This window comes from Agelaius tricolor, unplaced genomic scaffold, assembly GCF_023055355.1.
Source record: "Agelaius tricolor isolate 1412-34295 unplaced genomic scaffold, bAgeTri1.0.p SCAF_2, whole genome shotgun sequence".
Taxonomy (NCBI): Eukaryota; Metazoa; Chordata; class Aves; order Passeriformes; family Icteridae; genus Agelaius; species Agelaius tricolor.
This window is the reverse complement of record NW_027269262.1, coordinates 73,722,679-73,747,104: the sequence shown is the minus strand read 5'-3', so window position 1 is coordinate 73,747,104 and position 24,426 is coordinate 73,722,679. Positions and strand designations below refer to the sequence as shown.

At 37.0% G+C, this 24,426-nt stretch overlaps 1 protein-coding gene across 1 annotated transcript in view; it reads left to right on the top strand.

The window, feature by feature from the left end:
• The window catches only part of CPQ (carboxypeptidase Q), a 146,202-nt gene that overhangs the window by 40,577 nt on the left and 81,199 nt on the right, over positions 1-24,426 (top strand). The window contains exon 4 of the mRNA XM_071421543.1: positions 12,186-12,393. Coding sequence (XP_071277644.1) covers positions 12,186-12,393 — 208 coding nt within the window. The remainder of the gene's footprint in view (positions 1-12,185; positions 12,394-24,426) is intronic.

Below are 24,426 nucleotides of genomic sequence, written 5' to 3'. Positions count from 1 at the left end.
CAAATTTTGACTTATGTTTTTAGGAGGTCAGAGCCAATTGTTCCACATCTGTCCTTTAGAATTGTTTTCTAGATGTAGGCTGGTGTTGATGGCCAACAGTAATAGTGGGTTCGTCCCTGCAGAAGCAATGTCTTGTGCCTCAGAAGTGTAACCATTTCAATTACTTTAATCCTTTTTCTCTGATTGGTTTTCCCCTTCAAATCCAATCAGTCACCCGCATTTCTCTTACTGTGTCCATCTTGTTGCATCAAATACTAATGCTTTTGTATTGCCTCCAGGTTATAGCTAAATGGTGAAAATCCTTCTCCATCTGGTTTATTAAATGAGAGGTGCCAGCTCCTGTTTCTGCTCTGCCAGTGATGCCAGCTTTGATTACTTGCCTGTTGTCCGCTCCTTCAGGCATCTGATACTTTCTTTCTTTTTGTTTCTTTATTTAGGATGATGGTACAAACCTAAAGCTGTAAATTTATTATCTTCCAACTTTGCTTTTTAAATCTGACTTTTGTTTGGTATTTGTAGATTGCTTCCTTTAGCTGGTTAGGTGAGTAGTCTGTGACTTCTACTAAACTGTTTCACCTTGCCTTTCTTTCCTGGTCACTATCCACAGTACTTCTGCCTTGGCTGTCTAATGTGAATACTGCAAATACCCTGTGAAACAGAGAGGGGCTGACTTTTATCTGCTTCTGTTCATTATTATTATTATTAAGCAGGATTAAGCTTTGACTGCACTTCGTGGCTTTTTAATCCATTGTGAATGTAAAATAAGAACTTTTCTTCTAAGAATAAAGAAAAGAAAGGAACCACATCATTTCTGACATATTTCTATTTGGATTTCTTCACATTAATTTGCTTGTGACTGTGAAGCACACAAAAACACCTCAACAAGAAATATTGAAACTATGTACTGTTTAGCTCTGAAAAATCCAGATTGATTCTAGGCATTTGTGCATTGAAGAACAAAAGGATACTTTTGTCAGACAAGGGAGAGTAATCAAGTGAATCAATTAAACCCAGGGGTTCTAAAGTTCCATTCATCACTCTGCCTTGTGCCCCTGTGGTGTGTTGAGAAGGTCTCAGTGCTATCTCTCTTTCTCTGTTTACAAGCAGTATTAATAGTTCTTGAATATTACTTTAGGATAGCATTTGCACATTGTTTACTATAAAGAGGACAACATTAAAAGTCAACTCTTCTAAACTGTGTTTAAGTAGTCAGTAGGAGATTCTGCAACAATTTGCACGTGCCAATACCAAGTAACTGTTGGATTACCACGTAACAGTGGGTGACTGCTGCTGATAAATAATCCATTCTATAACCATGGGGGTTTTTATTAGGTTGATTGTTGAATTCTGCTAGATTGAGAATCAGATCTGTGGGAAGGCTCTGGCAGGAGATGAATAGCAGAGAATACAAGTTCATTACGTAGGAAAATTGTATTTTCAAATCTGAACATTTAAAAATAATTTGTTGACTGTATTTCAAAGGATTTCAGTTCAATTCAGTATTAACTCACCATGAGAGAATTAAACCCACTGAAAAGAGCACAAAGGAGTTGAAATTTTAAAAAAGTAACCGGCTTTTTCTTCATAACATTTTTATATCATCAAGAACAACATGAACTTTAGAAATCAGGTTCTGGGATTCAAATGTGATTTTGCCAAAAATCTGAGTTTTGGAAAGAGTGAATTGCCAGCAGAGATGTAAGGAGGTTTTAGTTGTTCTTCTGTAATCCGTGTATTGCATGCACCTCTTCAGGGAGCAGTTTGTGATCCTTCTTTGAGGACAGTTTGTGTCTCCTTCCAAGTATCTCTATCTGCAGTCTCTATAGAAAGAAAGAAAAACTTCCAGGTCTCCCAGTCTGGGATTTTGAGAAGGTTGCAGTTGCTGTTGGGGGGACATTGGAATGCCAGAAATTATGTGAAGGGACCAGGCAACTTGAGTACATGCTCTCTATCTCCATAAGGGGCATTAGAGGCCCGTACGTTTGTGCTCAAGCTCAAAGCTCTTGAGAAGGGACCCAGCACTGTCCACATGCAGCCAGAGTCCTGGGCAGTCGAGTTCATCTGAGAGACCATCCAAGGCTGTAACTCCACAAAACTGTGGGGATTTTTTCCTCCCTCTTATTTTACTTAGTCTATAATGCTGACACTCTAGGAGAACAGAAATGGTGTGCTGCAGTGTCTGAGAGAATGCTACCATTTCAGTCCTGCCAGAAGTGCCACGTGAATAGACAGACCCATGAGAAAACTTTAGCAGAGCTACTTGGAATAACAAGTGCAGCTGCAGCTTATGTTTTTAGAAATGTAACTGTTTTTCAGTGTCTAAAATTAGGTTTCAGTCATTCTTTGTACTTCTGAGTGACAATCAGTGATGGATTCCTTTAACTCTTCCCATATAGAGTGGTATTTTTTATTCCTTCACTATTTTGATTTTACTTAATGGACTAGCTTAACAGTTAGTGAAAAGATGCCAGAATCCAGGCAATTGCAATAAGATGACAAGGAATTGGAGAACACCATTGGAAAGCATTAGACTTGTAGGTGATGTTTGTCCATGGAAGTTTCTTGAGAAAGAAAAGGAGAATTCCATTCAGTCCTCTAGGATCTCCCACAAAAGGTATCTGAAGCTTTTAGTTTTGTTTAGTTTTAGTCCAAATATGTTTGGAGCAGAAATTTTAGCCACAAATGCACTATTATTTCCACCTCCACATGAATTTTTCAGGCCATTACAAAAGTTAACAGGGTGCAGAACTTGTGAGCTGGACAGTCCAACTGTCATGGTTTCATAAGGATGGTCCTAGTCAGGTCTATTTCCCCCAAATGTTTGACAAATCAGAAACTTCCAAGGAGAAGTTGTTTTAGCAGCATTTTTGCAGCAAAAAGTGCTGCCCTGTGGTTTGCAATGTATCCTGGGTCACATCAGCCATCAAGTGTTCATTGCAGGTGAAGAGTTCTGTGGTTAGGTCAGGGATCAAGCACTGTCCCCTTAAAACTGGAATTTTGTTAATTTTGGTATTAACCAATATTAATATTGATTACTATTAATAGTATGGGCTACATCACAAGATTCACCTGCAGGCCAGTGAAACCTATCTTCATGACTTTACTAAAAGCTCACTTTGAGAGCTGGGTGTACAAAGGCTCTGCAAACTCTGCAGGTGATCTTTGGGCTGCACTTAAAGAACAATTGTTTTAAACTATTTGATAAATAGTTATGAATTGCAATATTTGGGTTTGTTCTGTAGAATTCGGTACCTGTTTATGTCTATAAAGTTAGATTTATCTAAAGTTAGATTTGAAACAAGTACAATTTCCAGCAAATAATTTAAGTAGCCCCACTACACTTACACAGAAGCGTAGTATGGAGTATTTTAGAGGAAGAAATTTTAGCTTGATACCTTCAAAGTAATTCAGCCAGTGTATATGAGCTTGTAAAACACAGTTCTGCTTCTAAAAATTATATTATGCACTTCTTTCTATGTAGGTATAGTTTTTTTCAAGATTTCCTATTTATATTATTCATGAATATAAATACACTGAGACATACGTGGTCTCAGTGTTAACAATCATTGACAATCAGGAAGCTAATTTTCTTGTACAGTGTGCTTTGTGGGGTGGGGGAATAATAACTACTTAGTACCTGAACACTGGGAAGAAAATTCCCAATTTTTATTCTGTTACTGTCCTTTCAGTGTTGCACTGAGTGATCTTCAGTGTTTTCCTGTACTGAGCCCTAAGGCTGTGGGGTGCACACAGGGCTGAGTGCAGGTGCCTTGCTGCATGCCTCTCCTCAGGGAGGCTGCCTGAGCACGAGTGAGACCCTGGACACATGGATGAGGAGGAAGTGGGGAAGCCTGTGGTCCTCTGTGGCAATCTTCTTCTCCTGGACCTACCAGGGGTGGACTTGGAGAGCTCTGGCATTCTCACTGCTGTCACTTTTCAGGTAGTCTGGAATCTCATCATGTCCCTAAACCTGTGTCACCTTAACAGTTCATCTGATCTGACTGGCTGTGTGCCTGTATCTCTTGGTTCTGGTCCAAAATAATTTGGATATTTTAATTTATGTACAGGCTGTAAAAGCAATAATCATTATTGTACCAGCCTCCAGCTTGCTACCTTTTTTACAACATTTTCCTGAGCAACATGGAAATGCTGCTCAACTAATGAAAACGAGAGAAAATGATATTGTTCCAGATAGTCTCTCTTCCAGCACAGACTCTCATAGGCACTCTTTATTAGATATTAAAGAAACCCATAAATTGCAAAAGTGGAATTCTTTTCCATTCAGAAGATGATGAAGGAATTGCTATCTCTAGGATTAAATGGGAAAAGGAAAAACTATCAAACATCATGCAAAACAAAATGACTATATGGTGTATGTTGCAGAGCACAACAAACTTCATAGCAAAAAAAAAAAAACAGTGAGAAAGTGTTGCATTTTGTCAGCAATTTCTCTTTTCCTTCTGAGGAAGGAAAATTACTTCAATTCTCAGTCTGAGCTACTTTCTCAGAAAACCCCTACATTAATTTCCTTTTGAAAACTGCTGTGTGCCAAGTGTTCTTCCTGCATGCTCCCGAAGAAACCTGTAGCACGCCAAGATCCCCAAAACTTATTCATTCTCTCAACCATGGTTTGTACTGGATTTTTTTTTTTTTAAGCCTGACACTCCTCATTTCCCAGACACAGCTGATTGCCAGGAAAGCATCTGTTAAGAGGAAACACATACCTATTGGGACAACTTTTATATCATCTGATGTAGATTATGAAGCTTTTGGAAGAATCTGTCATGATTAAAAAATACAGCTGGGTAAAGAACACTCATGTTAGGCATGACATTTTGTGGGGCTGCTTAATATTTAGTTGTAGTTCACTGGAGTTAAAATATTATAGTGAACTTTAAAAATACACTCTGTTTCTAAAAAGAACTTTTCTGCTTACAGTGTTCAGGTTCAAAGATGAAAAATTCAGGGTGTCTGTAAGCTTGAAGTGACAGGCAAGACTTGCCTGAATTTTGGAAATAAAAATATACCATTTATTGGAGAACGAGTTTATCAAATAAGTGTAATACACTATAAGATAACATTTACTTATCACTTAGGCATTTCTAGTGCATTTTACATTGCATAAATGGAACTGTATAATGTGTGAACTAGATAACAGGCAAATGTAATGATCAGGTGTAGTTAAAGCAATCCCTTTCAAGTGACACTACTAAAATTTCTCAGTTGAGAGAAAAAATAAGTGGTACCCTCTGTGTGTTATTTTTACTATTTTTTATTATTAAAACATATTTTTTATTCTCTTTTTTATTGAATGGTAAAAGTATTGGATTGTTTAATAGAACATCAAAAAGGTGTTAAGTATTCTATAGCAATTAGAAGTGTGGGAGTGAAAAAAGCATTTATGTATTGAAGATTTTTCAGAGTTTCACTTTTCTTCAGAAAATATTATGGCTCACCAGGACAAGTGTCTTGCAGTGGCTTTTTTTTACTCATTCCCTAAAATTGAATCCAGCCTGTCCCTTCACTTTCTTTTCATATCCAGTTAGGTTTTAAAGTCTTCTCCCCTGTTGTCCCACCCCCTTCTGTTGAGGTTAATGGAAGTGTTTCAGTGGAAAAGCTTTTACTCACAAACAGAAAAGATAACTATTTTCTTCTATTTTACTTTTGGGATTTAATTCCATGCTATCTGAGATAATAATAACTATGTTATTCTACTGTTGAGTTTTTTATTTTTAAAAGTTCTCCTCTTTAGTCCATCCACATAGTTGCCTTTTGTACTAAGATGTTTTGTCTCCTGCTGCCTTGAGAAACATTTACCCTCTGTCACTGCCATTTCTATCTTATGTTTTTTTCCTTGACTACCTTTGTATTCCTGTTGATACTTGTCTTATTTTTTACACTTTAAAAGTGTATCTCCATGAGGCTTTGTTTGCATTGCCACAGCTTGTCAAAGGGAGATGTTCCTAAATGCATATGAGTTTAAGATTGGTTTGGTTTTTATGGAGGGCAGTGTCCAAAGAACATGAATGGTGGGCTGCTCAGAGAAGGAAGGAAAGAAGAAAAGTACCATCCATATCCTGTTCTGTGAATCTGAGACTTTGTTCTGCCTCCTTTCAGACCTTGCTCCCCTCTGTTTACCTCAGGGGTCAGCTGATTAAAAGGGAGAAGTTTTATGGTGGTAAGACAAATATCCTCTATCCCCACCCTTTCATTCAGCTGAGTGTTAGCTGCATGTTACCCTTTCCCATGCCCACCCTTTGAAAGGAGGAGGGAGCTTCCTGCCCCATGGTGTATTCAGCTCAGTGCCAGGGCTGACTCGTGTTTCTGGATATGCCTGTGTTGACCCTCTCTGCTACTTCCTATCTCTAATGAATCAGAGACTTGGAAGGACTGATACGGTCCCCTGAAAGCTCTAATGCCTCTTCACACCTATTTGTGCTTGATAATTTTGATATAAGAGGTAATTATAACAATGAAAAACATCATTAAATAGAGACGGTATGGAAAGCAGGTCAGTATTCTTGCTCTTAGTTTGCTTTTGTATCACTAGTCTTGTGATGCTTCTTTGATTTGCTGCTTTCCAAATAAAGAAAATGAGGGGGGTTGTTGTTTTGAGTTTTGATTTCTTTTTTGTTTGTTTGTTTGGATTTATTTATATCCTTCCTGTAGGTGTAAAATATAACATCTGTTCTCAGTGAGGTTTTTTTGAATTTGTTCTCTGTGTACATTGGTCCTTGGTGGTTGAGGAGGTCATTAAAGATATAAATAAGACTTGTGCTCAAGGCTGAGAAGCTAGGAATTCAACAAAAAAAAATACAAACATAGCCTATGAAGCCAGAATCCTTGCAGCTGCTGGTAGTTTGGGTTGCCAGTGGTGTTCACTCCAGGAGCCTGCTCCTAATGTACCTATTGTAGCACACAGCAGGCAGCTGCTTTCTCACAGGGATGTAAACACAGAAGGACAGAGCTTGGTGATTTGTACTGAGCAGAAGGAGGCCAAACAGGTGTATGACTTAAATAGTTCCCTCAAGATGTCAGCTGCTGGAGAGTCATCTTCATGTCTGTAAGATCCAGCAAGTTTCTTTTTCAGTTGAAGAGCTTTCATTTTCGACAGATTCTTGGAAAGCTGTTTTTCATTCCCAGCAGTTGGATAGTCCCAGGGTGGAATGCATTGAACTTCATTTGATCATTTTACTATTCAGAGTTGCTTTCTGCTTCTTGTTTGGCAAACCATATCTAATCCATGCTATTTTTAAAAGATTCTGTACTTATTGAAGAATTCTCTTGGGGCTTGTGTTACTGAATATTATAGGGAAATACAAACATGTATGTGTAAGTTATATTCTGTAACCTAAGACATATGTGATAGTGGCAAAGCTATTATGCTTGTTTGATAAAGCCTAATTTTATTGAGTGCCCAGCAGCCACTAAATGCAGTTTTCAAAATGTTAATTTAATTGGAGTCCATGTGGTAACAGAATAATGCTGTGTTCTTCTTCAAAGGTAACTTTCCTTGGTAAGGCTCCATTACACTGCATTATTTATTTATACTATTTAATTCCGTATTTGTACAGTATTTTTCTCTGCAGTTTCGTAACATTTTCTGTGCATATTCCTTTTTGGTTTTGAATTTGACAATCTTGATATCTTTTCAACTTACTGTGAACCAACAAATCAAATGCCACCAAGACAATCTAAGAAGCAAACAAAGCATGTGAGTCTTGGGACAAATGATGACAGAAATACAAAATTAGGCTGAATCTATTTCTTTTATGTTTTGCCAAGTGGTTGTAAATGGGGAATAGTCTTGATTTTATTTTTATAGACCTAATTCTTCTGAGAAGATTAACAATACTTTTGACGTTTTGACTAGTTGCAACTACAGTTGGCCTCTCTATCCAGAGATTGGTGAGAATCTTGGAAGAACGTGCACAGTTGGAGTGTACACAAGGGAAACTTTTCTTTTGTAAGGAGTTTGTGGTGCTGGAGAAGGGGGTTTACTTGTGTGGAGTTCAGGCTGTGCCATGCTGCTTGTGATGCAGAGGAAGTTGCAGGAGTGAGGCACTCATGAATAGCTACTCTCCATAGATAACTGTGAGAGCAAATTTAGTAGTTTTCCTCCTGTTTTGCTGCAGTATGTTGCATCACCCCCTTTAAAGTGAAAAGCTTTGTATGTGATGCGGGAATTTTCTGTGCTATGTAGAATATACAAGTGAAAAAACAACAGCAAAGTGTGTGGAAGACATGAGCCTGTTACCGAGTTAAGGCTCTGATCTTGCCCTGGGTGTAGCTAGTGATTAAAGTAGTCATAGCTCTACTCAGGAATGTATGTTATGATTTAAGTCAATATTAACAAACTAGCTGATCTGATATGAATTTTTAGTTTACATATGGTTCATACAGAGAATTTTACACGGGTCCTGTAGAAAATAGGTGGTCACATACGTAATTAGAGTCTTGCAATGTGTTTGAATTAGCAAACTTGGACAACAGTGGCAATTCTTAGACAACATTGATATTGCGTTTCCCAACTCAAGATTGCTTGTCTAGGTTGATATGAAGAATAGTGCACTGGGGGTATGTGCATACACATTGTGGCTGAAATAAGTCTTTCTAAGATTTTGCATAATCAAGTTTTAATTGGTTGGGTTTTTTGTTTTACTTTTAGCCATGTTAGAGTTCTTGTAATGTCATGCTTACTTCTTCTCTTAGGAGATTGTATCATTTTCCAAGGCTTCAACTTGAGATCTGTTTTCTATCAGAGCATCCAGTTTAGCTTGAAGCACTGGTTCTTACACAGTTTACTTTTCCCTGGGCATTTTAGCTTATCTTAGAGATAAGGGTTGGAAGTGCAGGAACAAGGTAATGGAGCACGCTAGGTCAGCTACCACAGTAAGAAGAGTTAGAACTGACCTGACACCAGCAGCACATCTTTTAATCCACAGTTTTTAGTTTCTCCACATTTGATTGTTTTACTCAGAAAAGAAACTATCTAGCTGCTTTTTGAATTTTTTAGTCTCCCTTTACACTTTTGTGTAAGATACAAGCCACATCTGTTTCTTACTAGCCATTTGACATGTACCACAGAGAAAATGTGGGGGTTTTTTTGAGCCTTTTCTCTGCTTTTTAGTCATACCATGACACTTCTCTTAAATACTTTCCAAGATGTGAAATTTAGGGGTTTATCAAAAGCAAAACTCGACCACTTTATTTATCTGAATTTTGTCAGCTGTTGATCAAGAATGTCAGGACCAAATGACTGTGAGTTTATAGTAACATTTATATGCTTTCCATTAAATATGGATGTGAGGTGATTCAGTAGATCTAAAATCAAAAGAGATACTTTTGTTAAGTAAATAAAAAATAATGGGAGAACTACTTACCATCTCTTCTGAACACCATATTATGGTATTGAACTGGGGTATCATATATTAAATAACCTAACTACCCTTCAAGTTTTGCAGAATTAATTTAGGGTTTGTGGGATAACAGCATTTTTCAGAGAGTGTGTGTTTGAAGCAGATGCTAACATCACTCCCAGGTGTTAGTGGGAAATTCCAGAGGTGCCCCTTGCTTGCCTGTAGGTACCAATGCTTTTAATTTGAATGCTGATTCAGTCAGGGTTCTTTGTGATCTCTACAGCTGCTGTTATGTGATGCTTTCCTTTCATTTCCTTTTCAAGGTGCAAGGAATGGTAAATGCAAGAGAGTTTAATTATTTTTTTTTAAATAAGACCCTTCTTCTTTTGACATAATAGTCCCAAAATAATGTTTGTTCAGAACATCAATGAAAAAAATTTTTGTTCAGAACATCAATGAAAAAAATCCCTTTCTTGTCATCCCCTCTGCTTCCCCTCCCCCACCAAAAAAAATTCTTTCTCCTGATTTCCCCAAACTATGTCCTGTTTGCCCTATTTTGAGCCAAACTGAGAAATGCTTCTCTCCATCTGTTACACAGAGTCTGCTAGTAATTTCTATTTTGTTAGTTCTTGCTCAGGTCTTGCCATATGGTCAGTAGCCTTTCCAGTTCTTGATTATCTCTACATAAAAGGTACTTAATTTGCAGTGTTTACATGTTTTTTGATGTACTCTTTGGCATTTTATTAAACAATTTATTATGTAGATGATATACTTAAAACATGGCATGTTTTGCATGCATGTAAACTTTATTCAGGTACATCCCAGGATGCTTAGTGTCTGCCACAAATGTTTTCTATGTGAGTTCATCTTGCAGCATTAGGAATCTACAGTACTGTGGTATTGCTTTGTGTCTTTGTACCAGTCATGCTTAGGGTCCATTTCCCTTTTTGTAGAAATAACTTGGGCAGTCGTCCATTCCTGTCAGATCCTGGTGTCATCTGAGCTGTTGCTGGCACTGCCAGCCCATGCCAATATGGTTTAATTTGGGTAATAGGGTTTACTTTGTAATCTTGGCAGAGTGGTAGTTTGAGCATACAAATGGCACTTCTGGGTAACTTCAAGGTTTATTTTTGGGCTAGCTGGGTAAATTTTGTACCTGCAAATGTTCCTTTACTTGAGGTGTGTAAGCATTGACAACTGTGTGAGTTGTCAGCAGCCTTATCTACAATTGTGGTAGAACATCAGGATGGAGCATCTGCAATAAATGTGCTTGCTGCTTAAATTGGAGAAACAAATACAGTTTAAGGAGTTTCTTTTGTTGAGCATCTGAGAAATAACAAGGACCTTGAAATCAGTGATAAAACTTGAATTACTGCAATTCAGCATATACACCATGTTAGTACTAAGACATAAACCTGCCAGAAGACACAGGCAAAAACATTCATTTAAAATTACCAGAAACAAACAGTTTCTGCTCAGTTTTTGAATGTAGGGTTTGGGGTTTTTTAATATTAGTACATGAAACCATCATCTCTCTTTTTCTTTTTTTGCAGTCTGTTTATTTTACATTGTTTGGAAAGTCTTTTGGTTAACATGCTGGATTTATCCCCAAACACTCAAAGAAATATTAAACACATGCAGCAAGTTATTGCAGTTTAAAAGTGGGGATGAGGGGTGCCCTTTTTTTAATCCGACAAAGAGAAAGAAAAAAAAGGAAGAAAAGGTCTGAACTTATAAGTCTACATGGGTTTATCCCACTCAGGGAGTATCATATGGAGCAGGAAATGCAGAGTTTCAGGTTAAATGTTATTTCAAAGGTGAGCTGTGGGTCACCTGACCTGCAAAGCTGATGGGAAGAGACACTGGCCTTTGATTGAGGTTCAGCTGTAAACAACCAGGAGCAATAATTTCCTGAACTGTTGTCACTTAATAGACTGATCTGTCTATACTCTGAGGAAGCTCCTGTAAGACTTCTGTACCTCGTTTTTATTATTTCCATGTGAAATAAATGTTTATACATATCTACTCTACAGATTATGTTATTGATTGCAATATGACTTGTTATTCTTGAGAAGGGATTATTCTTCTCAGTAAATATAATTGAATAATCTCTCCCATTTTACTTAATCTATAACCTTACAAAGTAGGTTTCTCCTTTCCTCCTTAATATATCTCCTCCAGGAATTAAATAGGGGTTTTTATTCCAGTTTAGAAGACTTAAAAGTAACGCAATTTAAAATTTTTATTGTTTGTTTAAGTGTATAAAAAAGTGTATCTGCTACTGTGAGAAGGCTCACAGGTGAAGATTTTCATGCATTGTGTGTGGTTCTGGGCAACTGGTTTTGGGTGGCCCGCTCAAGTGGGGAGGTTGGTCCAGATGATCTCCAGAAGTTCCTGCCAACCTCATCTGTTCTGCAATTCTGTTATGTGGAAAATAGCATCAAAATTTAATAGTGAATTTTAATTTCATTACTTGCCACAGGAAAAAAAAATGCACTTATGCTAACCTGTTTATTTAGACTTTTCATTGCTTTTCTTTCTGGTAAAGCAGGGAATGGAGTGTGATATCAAAGCATGGCAATGACCTAAACAGAGCTGACGATGAATAGAATTCTAGACATATTTAATAGTAACAGATATTCTGATTAGTGTAAAAACATTTGATGTATTTTGTCAAAAGTTTTATTAAGAATTGTAGCTATATCTCTTTTGAGAGTATGGCAGGGATGGTCATGATGGTCATTCTTTTTAATAATTCTACAGTAATGCTAAAAAAATTGCAGAGCAAAGTTGTTAACATTGTGTTTTGTTGTTTTTTTTTAACAGTCCACATACTGGGGGGCAGAGTTACCATCCTGATGTACCCCAGATTCCCACTGCTTGCATCACTGTGGAAGATGCTGAAATGATGTCACGAATGTCTCTCCGCGGCACCAGGATTGTTGTGCACCTGAGGATGGGAGCTAAGACTTATCCAGACTCTCTGTCCTTTAACACTGTGGCAGAGATAGTTGGAAGCAAGTACCCAGAGCAGGTGGGTGAAAATATACAAAACTCCCTCATTTTTTCTTTAAAAATATGGAAGAAACAACCAAAAACCAAACTGGCCCTTTTGGAGAAATCCCTAAAACAAGTAACTTTTATTCACACACTCTTCTATATTTTAGACATTTTACCTTTTCAGTCTTTTACAAGTAACAAGTTTCCTGGCTATGTTTAGGAGGTGTATATGGTTGGAATAAACTGTCTGCACCACAAATTCTGTTTGAACATTTCCTAATTCTACATTGTTGTCTTCCATTTGTAAGACTTTTGTTCTTGCTTTCTCTTTTCTTCCAACTTCTTAGCTAAAAATCATACAAACCAATCTCTTGGTGCTGAAGGATTTGTGCCTGGTACAAGGTCTTCTGTGTCAGCTTACAACAGGGAATTACTTTTCTGGCAGTATGTTTTATTGTGAAAATGTTGATGAAACCTCAATTACAGCAGCACTAGAAATTGCTGTTAGAGTACCTACTGAGCCACAATGCTTTGTTAAGCACTGTACTTTTATGGCTTCAATGGAGAAGAAAAATGACTATCACTGACCTTTAAACCAGGCAAGAGATTTTATATATTTAAGAGATTTTATCTTTTCTGAGATGACAGTTCAGTAGCTCTGGCTTTTGGTGTCAGAGATTCTCAATGTTAGCATGAGTCTTCAATTTCAGCAGCTTGGTCACTGGGCAGGGAAAGAGTAACTACCCTGATGGTTGATTGGTTTACATAACATCACCTGTGAGTCTAGCTTCATGAAACACATATTTACCAAGTTAAATGTTCCAACTTTCTAATTACGGTTCATTTAATTTAATGTCATCTGCATTTTAAACAATGTTTCTAACCAGTTAATTGGCTATCTTTCCTGAATTATGTTTAGTATATTTCAAAATTTGGCGTTTCAATTCAGGTTATGAATTGTTCAAATGTAGACTTCAAAGATATGTTAAGGTGCTTGCCTGGACATGATTTTCTCTTTGCTGTCCTGCTCTGTTTCTTTAAGTATTGAAGTGGATTGGGATCTCTCCACTACGTCTACTGACAAGCTCATTTTTCTTAAACGCTGGGTAAAGGCTTATTTACAAGCCCCCTGCTGATGATAATGGGAGAGGTAATGGACACACTTTGAAAATGTAACCAAGAAACAGAAAAATAAAACCAGTGAATGTTTAGGTTTTTTAGTACTCAGTCCCTGTTAGAGCCTTAATGGGTCCTTCACCATGCTCATTCCATTGCGTTACTCTGGTAAAAATGGGAACCATCTCGCTATTTAGGCAATAAAATACATGGCAGAACCAAAGTCTTACAATGCCCTCTATGCCAAAGTTAAAATGCAGTATGAATCCAGGGGAACAGAAAGGTGCCATTTCCACGGGCCAGAATTTCAGTTTAAGTTTTGAATTGAAACAAACCCAAATCTGGATCTCTAACTCTGGGTGAGAAATTAACAGTGGGTGGTATTGCTCTTACAAAGGTCTAAAGCAAAACAGTTTAAAATTAGGTGAAAACCTCTGAAGCATAGCTGGCCACAGGTGTTGCAGCAAATATGACTTAAACCCCTGAAATGTAGTTGAAAATGAGGAGTTCTATAGGACACTGAAGAAAGTGTGTGAAGTCTGGTGAAAAGTGATTCAGCTCAAGTTATAACTACACATTTAGGTATACTTGTGTTCATCTATATATTGACCAGAATTAAATATACTGCTTGATTTATAAATAATTAATTGACTCCTTCCATGAGATTTTAACATATTTATTAAAAATAATCACTATGAACTGAAATAATGTGTCTGACAAATTTATGCTGCAAACAATATTTATTATTATTAAAATACATTAAAGGAGAAAATTCTTTTTTTCCATACCTCTTTAGAGTTTTTTGGGGAGTTCTTTTTTGTTTTGCTTTTGGGGTTTTTTGGGGGTTTTTTTTGTGTGTGTGTGTGTGTGTGGTTTTTTTTTGTTTAATCTGACCACTTTTGCAGCATATCCAGTTCTGTTCCTCCTTTTAAAATCATTTTTCCAAGTGTTTTGTGTGGATTCTTGCAAATAGCAATTGGGGATTGGGGGGTAAAAGTAGAAAAATGTTAAAGAAACCAGAAAAATAGTAGTTGACATATTTTTGATATATTTCCTAAAATTTTCCTGTATTTTGGACTTAGCTTTCTGAAAGTCATTCCTGCCACAAGAAATGTTGAAATCATCAAAATGGATACTCAGAATTGTTTGAGTTGCAAACCTTTGTTTAGGTACCTATGCTTAACTTCAACACATTTGCATTTCCAAGTAACCTAAAGCAGTAAAAGAAGTGTGACTACTGCTTTGTGAAGCATCAAGCTCTCAGGGGTACATTCATCTTCAGGGGTGATGATGTGACATGAGCGCACATGCCCTGTGTCCTTTCGAGGCATCTTTGTACCCAATGTGCAAATACTTTTGAAAAATTAACCCACTGATACTTCAGGTTTCCTTCCTGCTTTATGCTTTCTGTTTGGCTGGTCAGTAGGCCGTAAGCAATTGTTCCAGCTAGCAAAAATGTATGGTGAAATCTACTGCAAGCTGCAACTTTGCAGGACTGAGTTTTCAGGTGGTGTAGAAAGCCTCTGAGCAGAAAAAGGAAATGGATTTTGTAATTCTGTCAATAAAGTTCAGTGTCTCACCAATGTCTCTGTTCTGTTCATAATTGTATTATTCTCTCTAAGTTAGGAGAGGACTATTCACCCCAGATGAGAGTCTTCCTGTGTCAGAGCGGGTGGGATCATGCGTGGTCAGAGCAGAGACATCCACCATCCTCAGGGGAGTTGAGGTCCTTGTTTAGTGCCTGCTGAGGCCTGATTAACCTGTAGGTGCCTAAAGGAGGTGAGCCTGTGCCTATAAGATAATGAATTCAAGATTCACCTTTTCTTCATATAAACAAATAGGAAACAGTGGGACCAAGCATGTTATGACTTGATGTCCTGGCAACCTTTCTGAGCTTGAGATCCTGTTCTCACGGTGCTTAGGACAGCAGTGAGAGTAAAAAACCTGTGGTTGTGGGACTTAACATATTTAAGCTGGTATGACTGCTGACAACTGAGCCAAAGAGTTTGTGAAATGACAAAGGTATGGTAGTAGAACCTGCTGAGGTCCAGGCTATTGCAAGTTAGAGACATTTGCAGTCCATTCCTGACTTTTATTTTGGAGGAGTATTTGAGAATTCTTTTGCACCTAGGCCCATGCTGCTAGCATCCTTTTGTGTTGTGTTGTGTGCTGGTGAGATGTTTTATTTAAACTATGTAAGCTGACACTGGAGACTGACTGACTGACTGACTGAGAAATTCACAAGTTAACTAATGTGGTTTTCATTTGAAATTCTGGCAGAGTTGGCAGTAAAACATGTTTGTCTTCTCATTTTAATACAGATGTAACATGATTGGTCTTAAAGCACAGCAGCAACCATTCCCATCTCTGGGGAAATGCTATAAATAGCAGCTGTTTGTTGTTAATCTGGCTTCAATGTACCTAATGTGCCAAACATGGAACCACAAAATATGTGATTAACTGAAAAGGTATCAAAATGGATAAAGTTATAACTCTTCTGCAATCTTGACTTGCAGTGTCTTTTCGTACTCTGTGTTTCTTGGTGTGCAGTGCTGTTTTACTTATCTTACAGTTACTAAGTGATGGAAAAACTGTTTCCTAAGTGCCCTACAAAGTACATAAATTTGCTGCTCATTATTCTGTGATCCAGGATAAATACTTCAGAAACAGAGGAGCTTATAAGTGGCCTTTTCAGAATCCCGGAGAGCTGTTCCAGGAATTTACTCTACAAAGTTTTTTGGCCTCCTGGCTTTATGGAATGTCATATCTGCAGTTTGTACAATTTGAAAATTGTCTCCATTTTGAACACCAAGAACATTAAAGACCACTGAAGAATGCACTGTAGCTTAAAGCCAGGTTTGATCAGCACTTTGAAAGTAGCAGTCCTAGGGATGACCTGAGAAACAGAGATGCTAGCGTAGTAGCATGGATTGTGAGGTTCTTTACCAGTCCGTGATTGATGTAACAGAACCTGTTCTGCAAAGGATATAGATGCTTGCTTATTTTTTCATTCTTCTTCCTTTCCCAGTTTCAAAGATCAGCCCTGTCTCAGATTTTGTGATACTGGGCAAAGATCCAGGGAACAAGAGAACATAAAAATTGTAACAGGCTTCTGAGCCTGTTAGGCATTCATGCACATAACGGAAGAAATAATTTGTAGACCAAAAATCCATCCCAACCTCAAGAAAAAAAATCAACAAAAACAACCAGACTTTTCTGAAGATGTGTAATACTCAGTGCAGTGTTGTTTTATGGCCTGGCATCAGTTCTACATATGTTAACAAAATGTCTATCCATTAGGTCTTTGATGTGGCTTCCAGATATCCCTATGCTCAAAGTAAATCATGCATACAATAGAGCTTTGAGGAGAAATATTTTAAGAGCCTGATGCCATCATGTTATGGCTCCATTATCACATTTTCTCCATGTGGATTGTTTTGCTATTCATTCCAAAATGTTGAATGGTTTCTAAATACAATTCTGTGAACCTTTCTCCTGTGACTGTAAGCTGATCCCTGTTGGTGCTACAATTTAAGTGAATTTGAAAGAATTAGAAGATTATTATGGAGATTTGGTTTTGAAAGTTTTGAGTGCCAGCCCATTACTTCATGACAGTGAACTGATGGGCAAGAGAAGTAGAAAAAGAAATGGTAAAAAATAAACAAGAGAAAGGGTGAAGAAAGAACATTGGCAATATTAGGAAATGTATTTTCTTTGAAGTACTTTTTTTGATATTTGCTGAAATAAGTAGTACCTCTGTGTGTGTTTGTTTTATTAATAACTGGCTTTCGTACTATTAATTGGAGGCTGTCTTTTATCCTGTGCCTTGTGGGAGTGGCAATATTGCTCCCATTTGTTCTAAAACAGAGGTCTTGTCATGATGAAAATGGTCAAATTAATATGAGACTGATAGGGAGGAATTTTTTATTTGTAACATGATTATTTTACTTTTTTCTTTGTTTGTTTACTTAGTTATTTTAACTACCAGAAGGCCTATCAGATTTTAAAACTAAAGGGTATGCTGGATTTTGTGGTGTAAAGCATGGCAAATATTCTAAAACCTGAATCACCTATTTAAAACCCAAGAGCTGACTGAAAGCATTTAATTCTGCTAGGGAAAACATGGCAGTAGTTCCCCTCCTGAGTAAATGGCCATTGCACCCTAATGTAATCATGTTTTTAGAAACTTCAGTATCTGGTATGCAGTAGCTACAACTTAAATTTCATTTGTATATATGGGGTTGGTGTTGTTTAGTGGCAACAGTTGAAAAACATTGTACTACTTAGAGCTGGGTGTCTGAAATATTGGTGGAACAAGTAAATGTTTATATGTGGAAGAAAGATTCAAAACAACTCAAAAAATTTCAAAAATTATTTTCCTGATACAATTTTTCTGGAAGGAAGTCTTGAAGGGTCACCAGTGTATTGTGACCTTTATGAAGTTCATGTGTTTTCCAAATAACCAGACCATGACCATATGTGGGCAGGTGAGAGTGGGGGGGATGCAGTCTCTGCTGATCCTGAGGGCACCCAAAGCTGCTCTGTGTCCCAGCTTGGTGATAGCAGAAGAGGACTAAGGGATGTTCTCCACTGGGTCTGGGCAAACCAGCAACTCTTGGAAAGGGTTCTCCTCTTGCCAGCTGAGGCACAGTTGCTCTCACTGCATATAAACCATTTCAATATGAAGGAAAAATGTATTAGCTTTAGTGACCACCAATGCCTGCTCCACAGGGAGCAGCACCTTCTTAGAGTCTCAACTCACTGGCATACAGCTGCAGTGTCCTGGGTCATTGCAGCACCAGGGTGACAGTGACAAGGGATGAGGACGTGTAGGTAGCCTTCTTCACTGGAGTCAAGTGGAGTTTGGAAGAATTGAATGGCACTGTCACCCTTCTATATATGTTCTATTTTTATTCTCCTGATGTAAGTCTAGCCAGTGAGCTTCCTGCCTTCCACCTGAGCGTGGCCATAGATATCACCTGTACATGACAGCTGGCTGCCCACCCAAGCTCCTTCCTTTATTTGAATCTAGACTGGTTTCTGCCCAAAGCTACTTGCTGGACCTTTGCTCTGGGCACTACTCTTCAGAGTGTTTGGTTGTGTTTTAAATCCTTTACATCCTAAACTGTAACCAACTAAATTCTGACACCAGAAATTAAAAAGTTAAAAATTATTAAAAAATTATTAAAATTATTATTATTAAAAATTATTAAAAATTAAAAAGTAACATTTAAAGTGCTTGTTCTGTTGGCCAGCAAATGATTGAGAGCATGCAGTTTTGTAGTCCTTTTGATGGTGTGAGTATAAACAGATACGCTATAATATTTTTTCTTTCCAACCATTCTTTTTTGTCTACTCCCACACAGCAGTTTAAAGAATTACTGTGGGATTTTATTTCAGTAATAATTTACAAATACACACAGGATTTACAAATGGTTGTGAAAGCTCTTTTCCTCCACGTTGCAAATGTTATCTTCTAAAATTACACTGTGTCTTTCTTGCATTCTGATATGCAGGAATGTCTAAAGGGTAGTCCTGCGTTTGGCAGATGTAAAACTTGCCTGAGGTGTGAAGTAAGAAACACCACAATACTGAGGAGAAAGGAGAAAAGAAACAATATTTTTCTTTTCATTATGGATAAGTAGGTGCCAGAAAGACTAGTGCCAAGTGTCAAGGGTTAGTCTCAAAACAATTGTTCTCTACAGGGGTTTTCAAATACCTGTACTTGTATGTTTGTATTTTTTAGCTGCAGACTATATGCTTAACCTTGTACAACAGAAGGAGGACTACCAAGACCTTGTCTTTTCATGAATGTCATGTTAAAAAAGTACATATTTTCCATGCAAGTTTAATGGAAAACTGCTTGTCTAAAAGTATGTGGGCTGGATATTGAGGGCTTTTCAACACAGATTCAGAGATTCCCACATGCAGGACCAAGGTGGAAGATCTGACTGTGATATTTTTACCTAGTGGACAGAGCTAACATTGTTGATGGAATGGACAGAGAAATACTAAAAGAAGTGAAATGAAAAATGGTCAGGTTGGGACTGAGATGCAAGAGGGAAAGAACTTGGTCTGCTAATCACATTGAGATACTGACAGCAGAGTTGTTACTCTGAGAACTGTGTGATTGCAGCAACTGAGATGGTTACTCAAGGATGTAGTGGAGTATGTAGCAGAAGTCATAGTTTTGGTGGACAGAGAGAGCTGGTGAAACATGGAACCAGCTCCTGAATTGTGGGTAGACTTGTAGGGTTTTAGACCTCCCATTGCTGCTTCCTGAGATCTGGGAGTGGGGAGGGGTAGTGTAAACAATAAGCTGATACAGTTGGTGTGGTCTTTAATGGGCCACATTGGATGGAATTGTTCTCAAAACCTTGGTTTACTAACGAAGTACATTATAAAAATATTACTATCATTTGTTCTTTTTCTTTTTAAAAGCTTTTTAAAATTCTTTACAATTCTTTTTCTATTGTCATGTAGTTTATACTTTGGTCTAGAAGAAGGCCCCCAGGCTTCCAAGACCTTAAAGGTCTTGAACTTGGCTACTCTGGCTTTGTTGAAAATGGTACAAACATATTTGCTATGGTTTGGCAAAGCAAAATACCCTGTAAAACACATAATACCAGTAAAATCTGTCCAAAATGCTTGTTATTAAAATGTTAAAGATCTTGTGTCTGGCAGGCATAGATCTTAAATCAAAGAATAAGTTTTGTTCATAAAGTTTCTCAATTATTGTCAGTACTTATACCAATATGTCATGATATAATATGTAAGTTATCTAGAATTTCATTGTGCAAAAATATAATTCTAATTCATTGTAACAGGTAAATGGAACTTTGGACAAAAATCCTCTTGCCTCTTTTCAATAGTATTTGTCACAAATGTAAACTGATTTATGTGGTTAGAACTGAGATCCCATTATTTTTTACTGAAGTCGCAAAGGATAAAAGGATGTTACAGGGTCTTTAACTGAAAATGTATTCTGTACTACAGGTTTTATAGATTTGCTTCTTTATACATACTGAAAAGCATGTTCCTCACAGTCTGCATTGGCTTTTCACATTTGTCATTTATCCCATAGACTAATTTACAGATTTGAACAAAAATATACTAAAATGCGTATTCTTCTGTTAGTTACATAATTCCTTGATATCTGAATTCTTTCCCAGTGTTTGAATTTACAACCATCATTGTGAAATATTAGTCTCAAAAACAGTTTACAGTTTTCTGGTATAAATTATTCAGAAAAAACACCTGTGTCCCAACTCATTCAATCAGATATTATCATGTAGAGGGTGAATGGAATAATATCATGATGTAAGATGAAATAGTCTGAAAACTATATTGCATTAGAAATTGCACCACATCAGTGGGCTTTTTTTTCCCTAGAGTGCATATAAGGAAATAGAGATAGAATTATCTGTGTATTTTAAATATTTTAATATGAGGAATTATATTAATGTTGTCACACTACTTCCATAATTCTGGGCTTTATTTTTTTAATCGTGTACCTGGCCTAATGATCATTGTGCTTCGTTTTTACTTTCAGTGGTGTCAGCTGGACAAAGATTTTTCTCATCCTCTTTGTGTGCCAAGTTTAATATGCTGCTTGTGTGAGAAGTTATTTAATGAAATAAAATTTAAAGGAATTTGTTGCTGTAAGATGTGTGTATATATATACATAAGATAGTTTTAGGACACTGCCCTCTGTGGCATGCTGCTCAGAAGAGTAGAGCATATTCTACCATTCCAAGAAATCTCAATCATCCAGCTTCTTGCCAAGAGAAAATTACTCAGGTCTGAAATGTGATGTCCTCCATCCTCTTCTTTCACCTTTCAAATAATCAGGAAGAGGACCTGAGGTCACATTATTCTTTGTGAAGGAAAGGAGAAACAGTATCTTTAACTGTTGTCAAGAATGTTTCTTTCTGTCTTATCTTACAAGCAGATAATACAGCTCGTGGTCTGTTCTGCTTGTATGACTTTGTTTCTTGGCATTGTGAACCTAAAGTCATGGGTTTATATTCTCCACTTCTGCCTGAAGTCCACTGACCTTAGTTTATATGTTCAAGTGCTCCAGGGATCTGTTCACTTAGCTGGAATTAACATTCAGATGATACTTTGTTTGACCGTCTCTTAACACGTTCTGCAAGTGGTTCTGCGGGTCCTCCTGGAAGACTGCAGCTGTGCATATAAATAGGCTACAGTTAATAACCCTATTTATAGCAAGCCCAAGTCTGATGTTCTTTCTCACTGATTAGACTTTCCAGCCTTCAAATAAGTTCAACAAAATAATTGGATTGCACCCTTATCCACTAAGTACAATACATTTACTTTTTCATTGATTAATTTGGCAGTTTAAGTTAAAATTGCCTAGACTAATTTAAATTATTAGTTTCAGGAAAGAGATACAGCTAAGTATAAAGAAATATAAATAAGATGTCTTTGATAGACTGGTTAAATTTCAACAAAATTAGTAAAGATAATATTCTAGATTGTATGAAAATACAAAAACTTTCTATTCTTTTCTCTCTGGACTTTGTTATGCACACAATGTCCTGCTAGGGATCAACATAACAGCCCTTGTTGTTCCTTCAAAATCCCCAGCAAGCCTTTCAGAATGCTTGAGAATGCTTTCAGAATGCTCCAAGTCAGCAATGGTTAGGACTCAAATTACTTCAATTTTCTTTAATCTCTAACAGGGTTTTCAGTGAATTAAGAACAATTTGAGCTAAGTTCACAGTCACACTTCATTGTGACCTTCTGAATCTGGTAGTGACTGGACCATGGTGAGGGAATGTGATTACAGGTGTTGCCAGGGTCAGAAACATGAAAGTACTAAGTACTCTGAAGAAGAAAACAGCAATTCAGAATAGTTCTGGCAAATTCGTAGGAATCACTCATACTCATCAGAATGAAATGGAATCTGTTTATCTTTTAGAAAGCAGAAATGTAATGTACAATGTGCCCCTGGCAAGGTGCCTCATACCTTGGCCCTATTCACTGAAAGCAGTTCTAAAGTACTTACAGCTTAGCAGGCATGGCACAAATTGTACAATGAGGTTATATCCAGCTTTTCCTTGGAAGGTCTGCCCTGCCCTGTAAGAAAGCATATTTTAGATGCATTTACAATGTGGAGAATTGAAGAGTGACACTTGAAGAACATGTTTGTACAGGGACAAGTGGAGGCATCTAGACAATCTTTCAGGAGTGCCTAAGTTCCTAAGAGAGCATCTGGTTGGACATGCTGTAATTGCTGCTGTTTGTGTCAAAAGTCTCTGCATGAAAGAGATGGCTTTGTTTTCTAATGATCTGTGTAGCCCATTTAAAAATCTTTTAGTGACCTTTCAGCATAGGATTCTGCAACATCACAAAGCAAAAATCTTAGTTATTTTAGATCCAGACAGTAATACATAGTTAGGAAAATACAGAATTTGCATGTCTGTCAAATTAAATAATTTGCTATTAAATTCAATGTTGGTAAAGGGTAAAGGAGTCTAAGTTTGTGTTGAAAAGGACAGAGACCACTCATCTTTGGTTTCTAATAAGAAGCTTTTCTTTAATTGGGGAAGGCTGTATATGTTTAAAGGTGAAACAAAAAGAAAATTCCAACCAAACCTTCCCCTGCTTAACTGAGGATCTCTTAAGGCGTTTAATTAAGATGATCTCTGAAAGCCACTAAAATGTTGAAGAGCGAGCAGCTAACTTGCAGTAATTTTAGCTGTTAAAATCTAGTGGCATAGAAACTGTATAAATTGCTATAAAAACAGTTTTAGTGGTTTGAACAGATCTTCTTTGTCTATAATTGCATTTGCATTTAAATGTATATTTTTTAGGAATAGATAAGGATTTCTTCTCTCAGGGTGGTACAAAAAGATACTAGCATGGTTTCAATAACTTCATTTTGCTTCTTTGAGCACTTTATAATCTATTGTTGAATCTTTGAAGCAGAGAACTGATTTTTTTTCTCTTCCCTTATCTGAAACCACATATTTGATTGTAATGTGAATCATAATTGCTAATACCAATTTAAAACTGGGCTGTTGAAACAAGCAGAACCAGAGATCAAAGGATTATCTGCACTGTGTCCAATAAATACAGCATGTTGCTTTATGGATGCAGCACTGACTTGGGATATGACTGTACTGACTCTGATAATGTTGTGTCTTTTCTATCATGTAACTCAAACCATCCATCTCTTGTGGTGTAGAATAAAAGACATCTTTGTCTCCTTTTTCGTTGATGAACCAAGTGCAGATAGAAACTTTGTTGGATGATAATTCACAGAAGTTATTTTTCTGAAACAATTAGCATAATATGCAATTGCTCTAAAACTGACCTACTGAATTAGTAATTAAGAAACCTCCATTTATCTAAAGTTCTATAGACAGTCCAGTGAAGAACTGCCATTTTTCAGAGCTCTCTTCATTTTCTCTCCAGTGTCTCAAGTTTAATTAAACCTTTGCCTCTAGAAGAAAATAAAATTATTTCTGCCGCAGGTTTAACAAACATGCATGCTTAATGATTTTGTTCTGCAGTTGAAATTGGAATTGATTGAATGTGTTTATCCATACAGAAGATCAATATTTTAAAATGTGATATATATAAAATGTTTATCACAATTTTCTTTGAACGTCGGAAAAAGGATCTTTTCACTCCTTGTTTTAATTCTTTTTGAATAGAAAAAAGGGAGAAATGGTAGCATAAATAGCAAAATTGACTCAAACTGTGAACAAAAGAATGAAATAATTCTACATCACTTTTTTCACATGCATAATAAATGACACAAAATATTTAATTGTGAACAGTGAAACCACTTTGTAGGTAATTCAACTATCACAAATTTACAAATCCGAAGCAAATGTGAATTCAAGATATCATGATATATCTCCTGCTTCAGTCTTGGACCTGGAGTTGCAACCTTTACTGCTGAAACACTTCCTACACA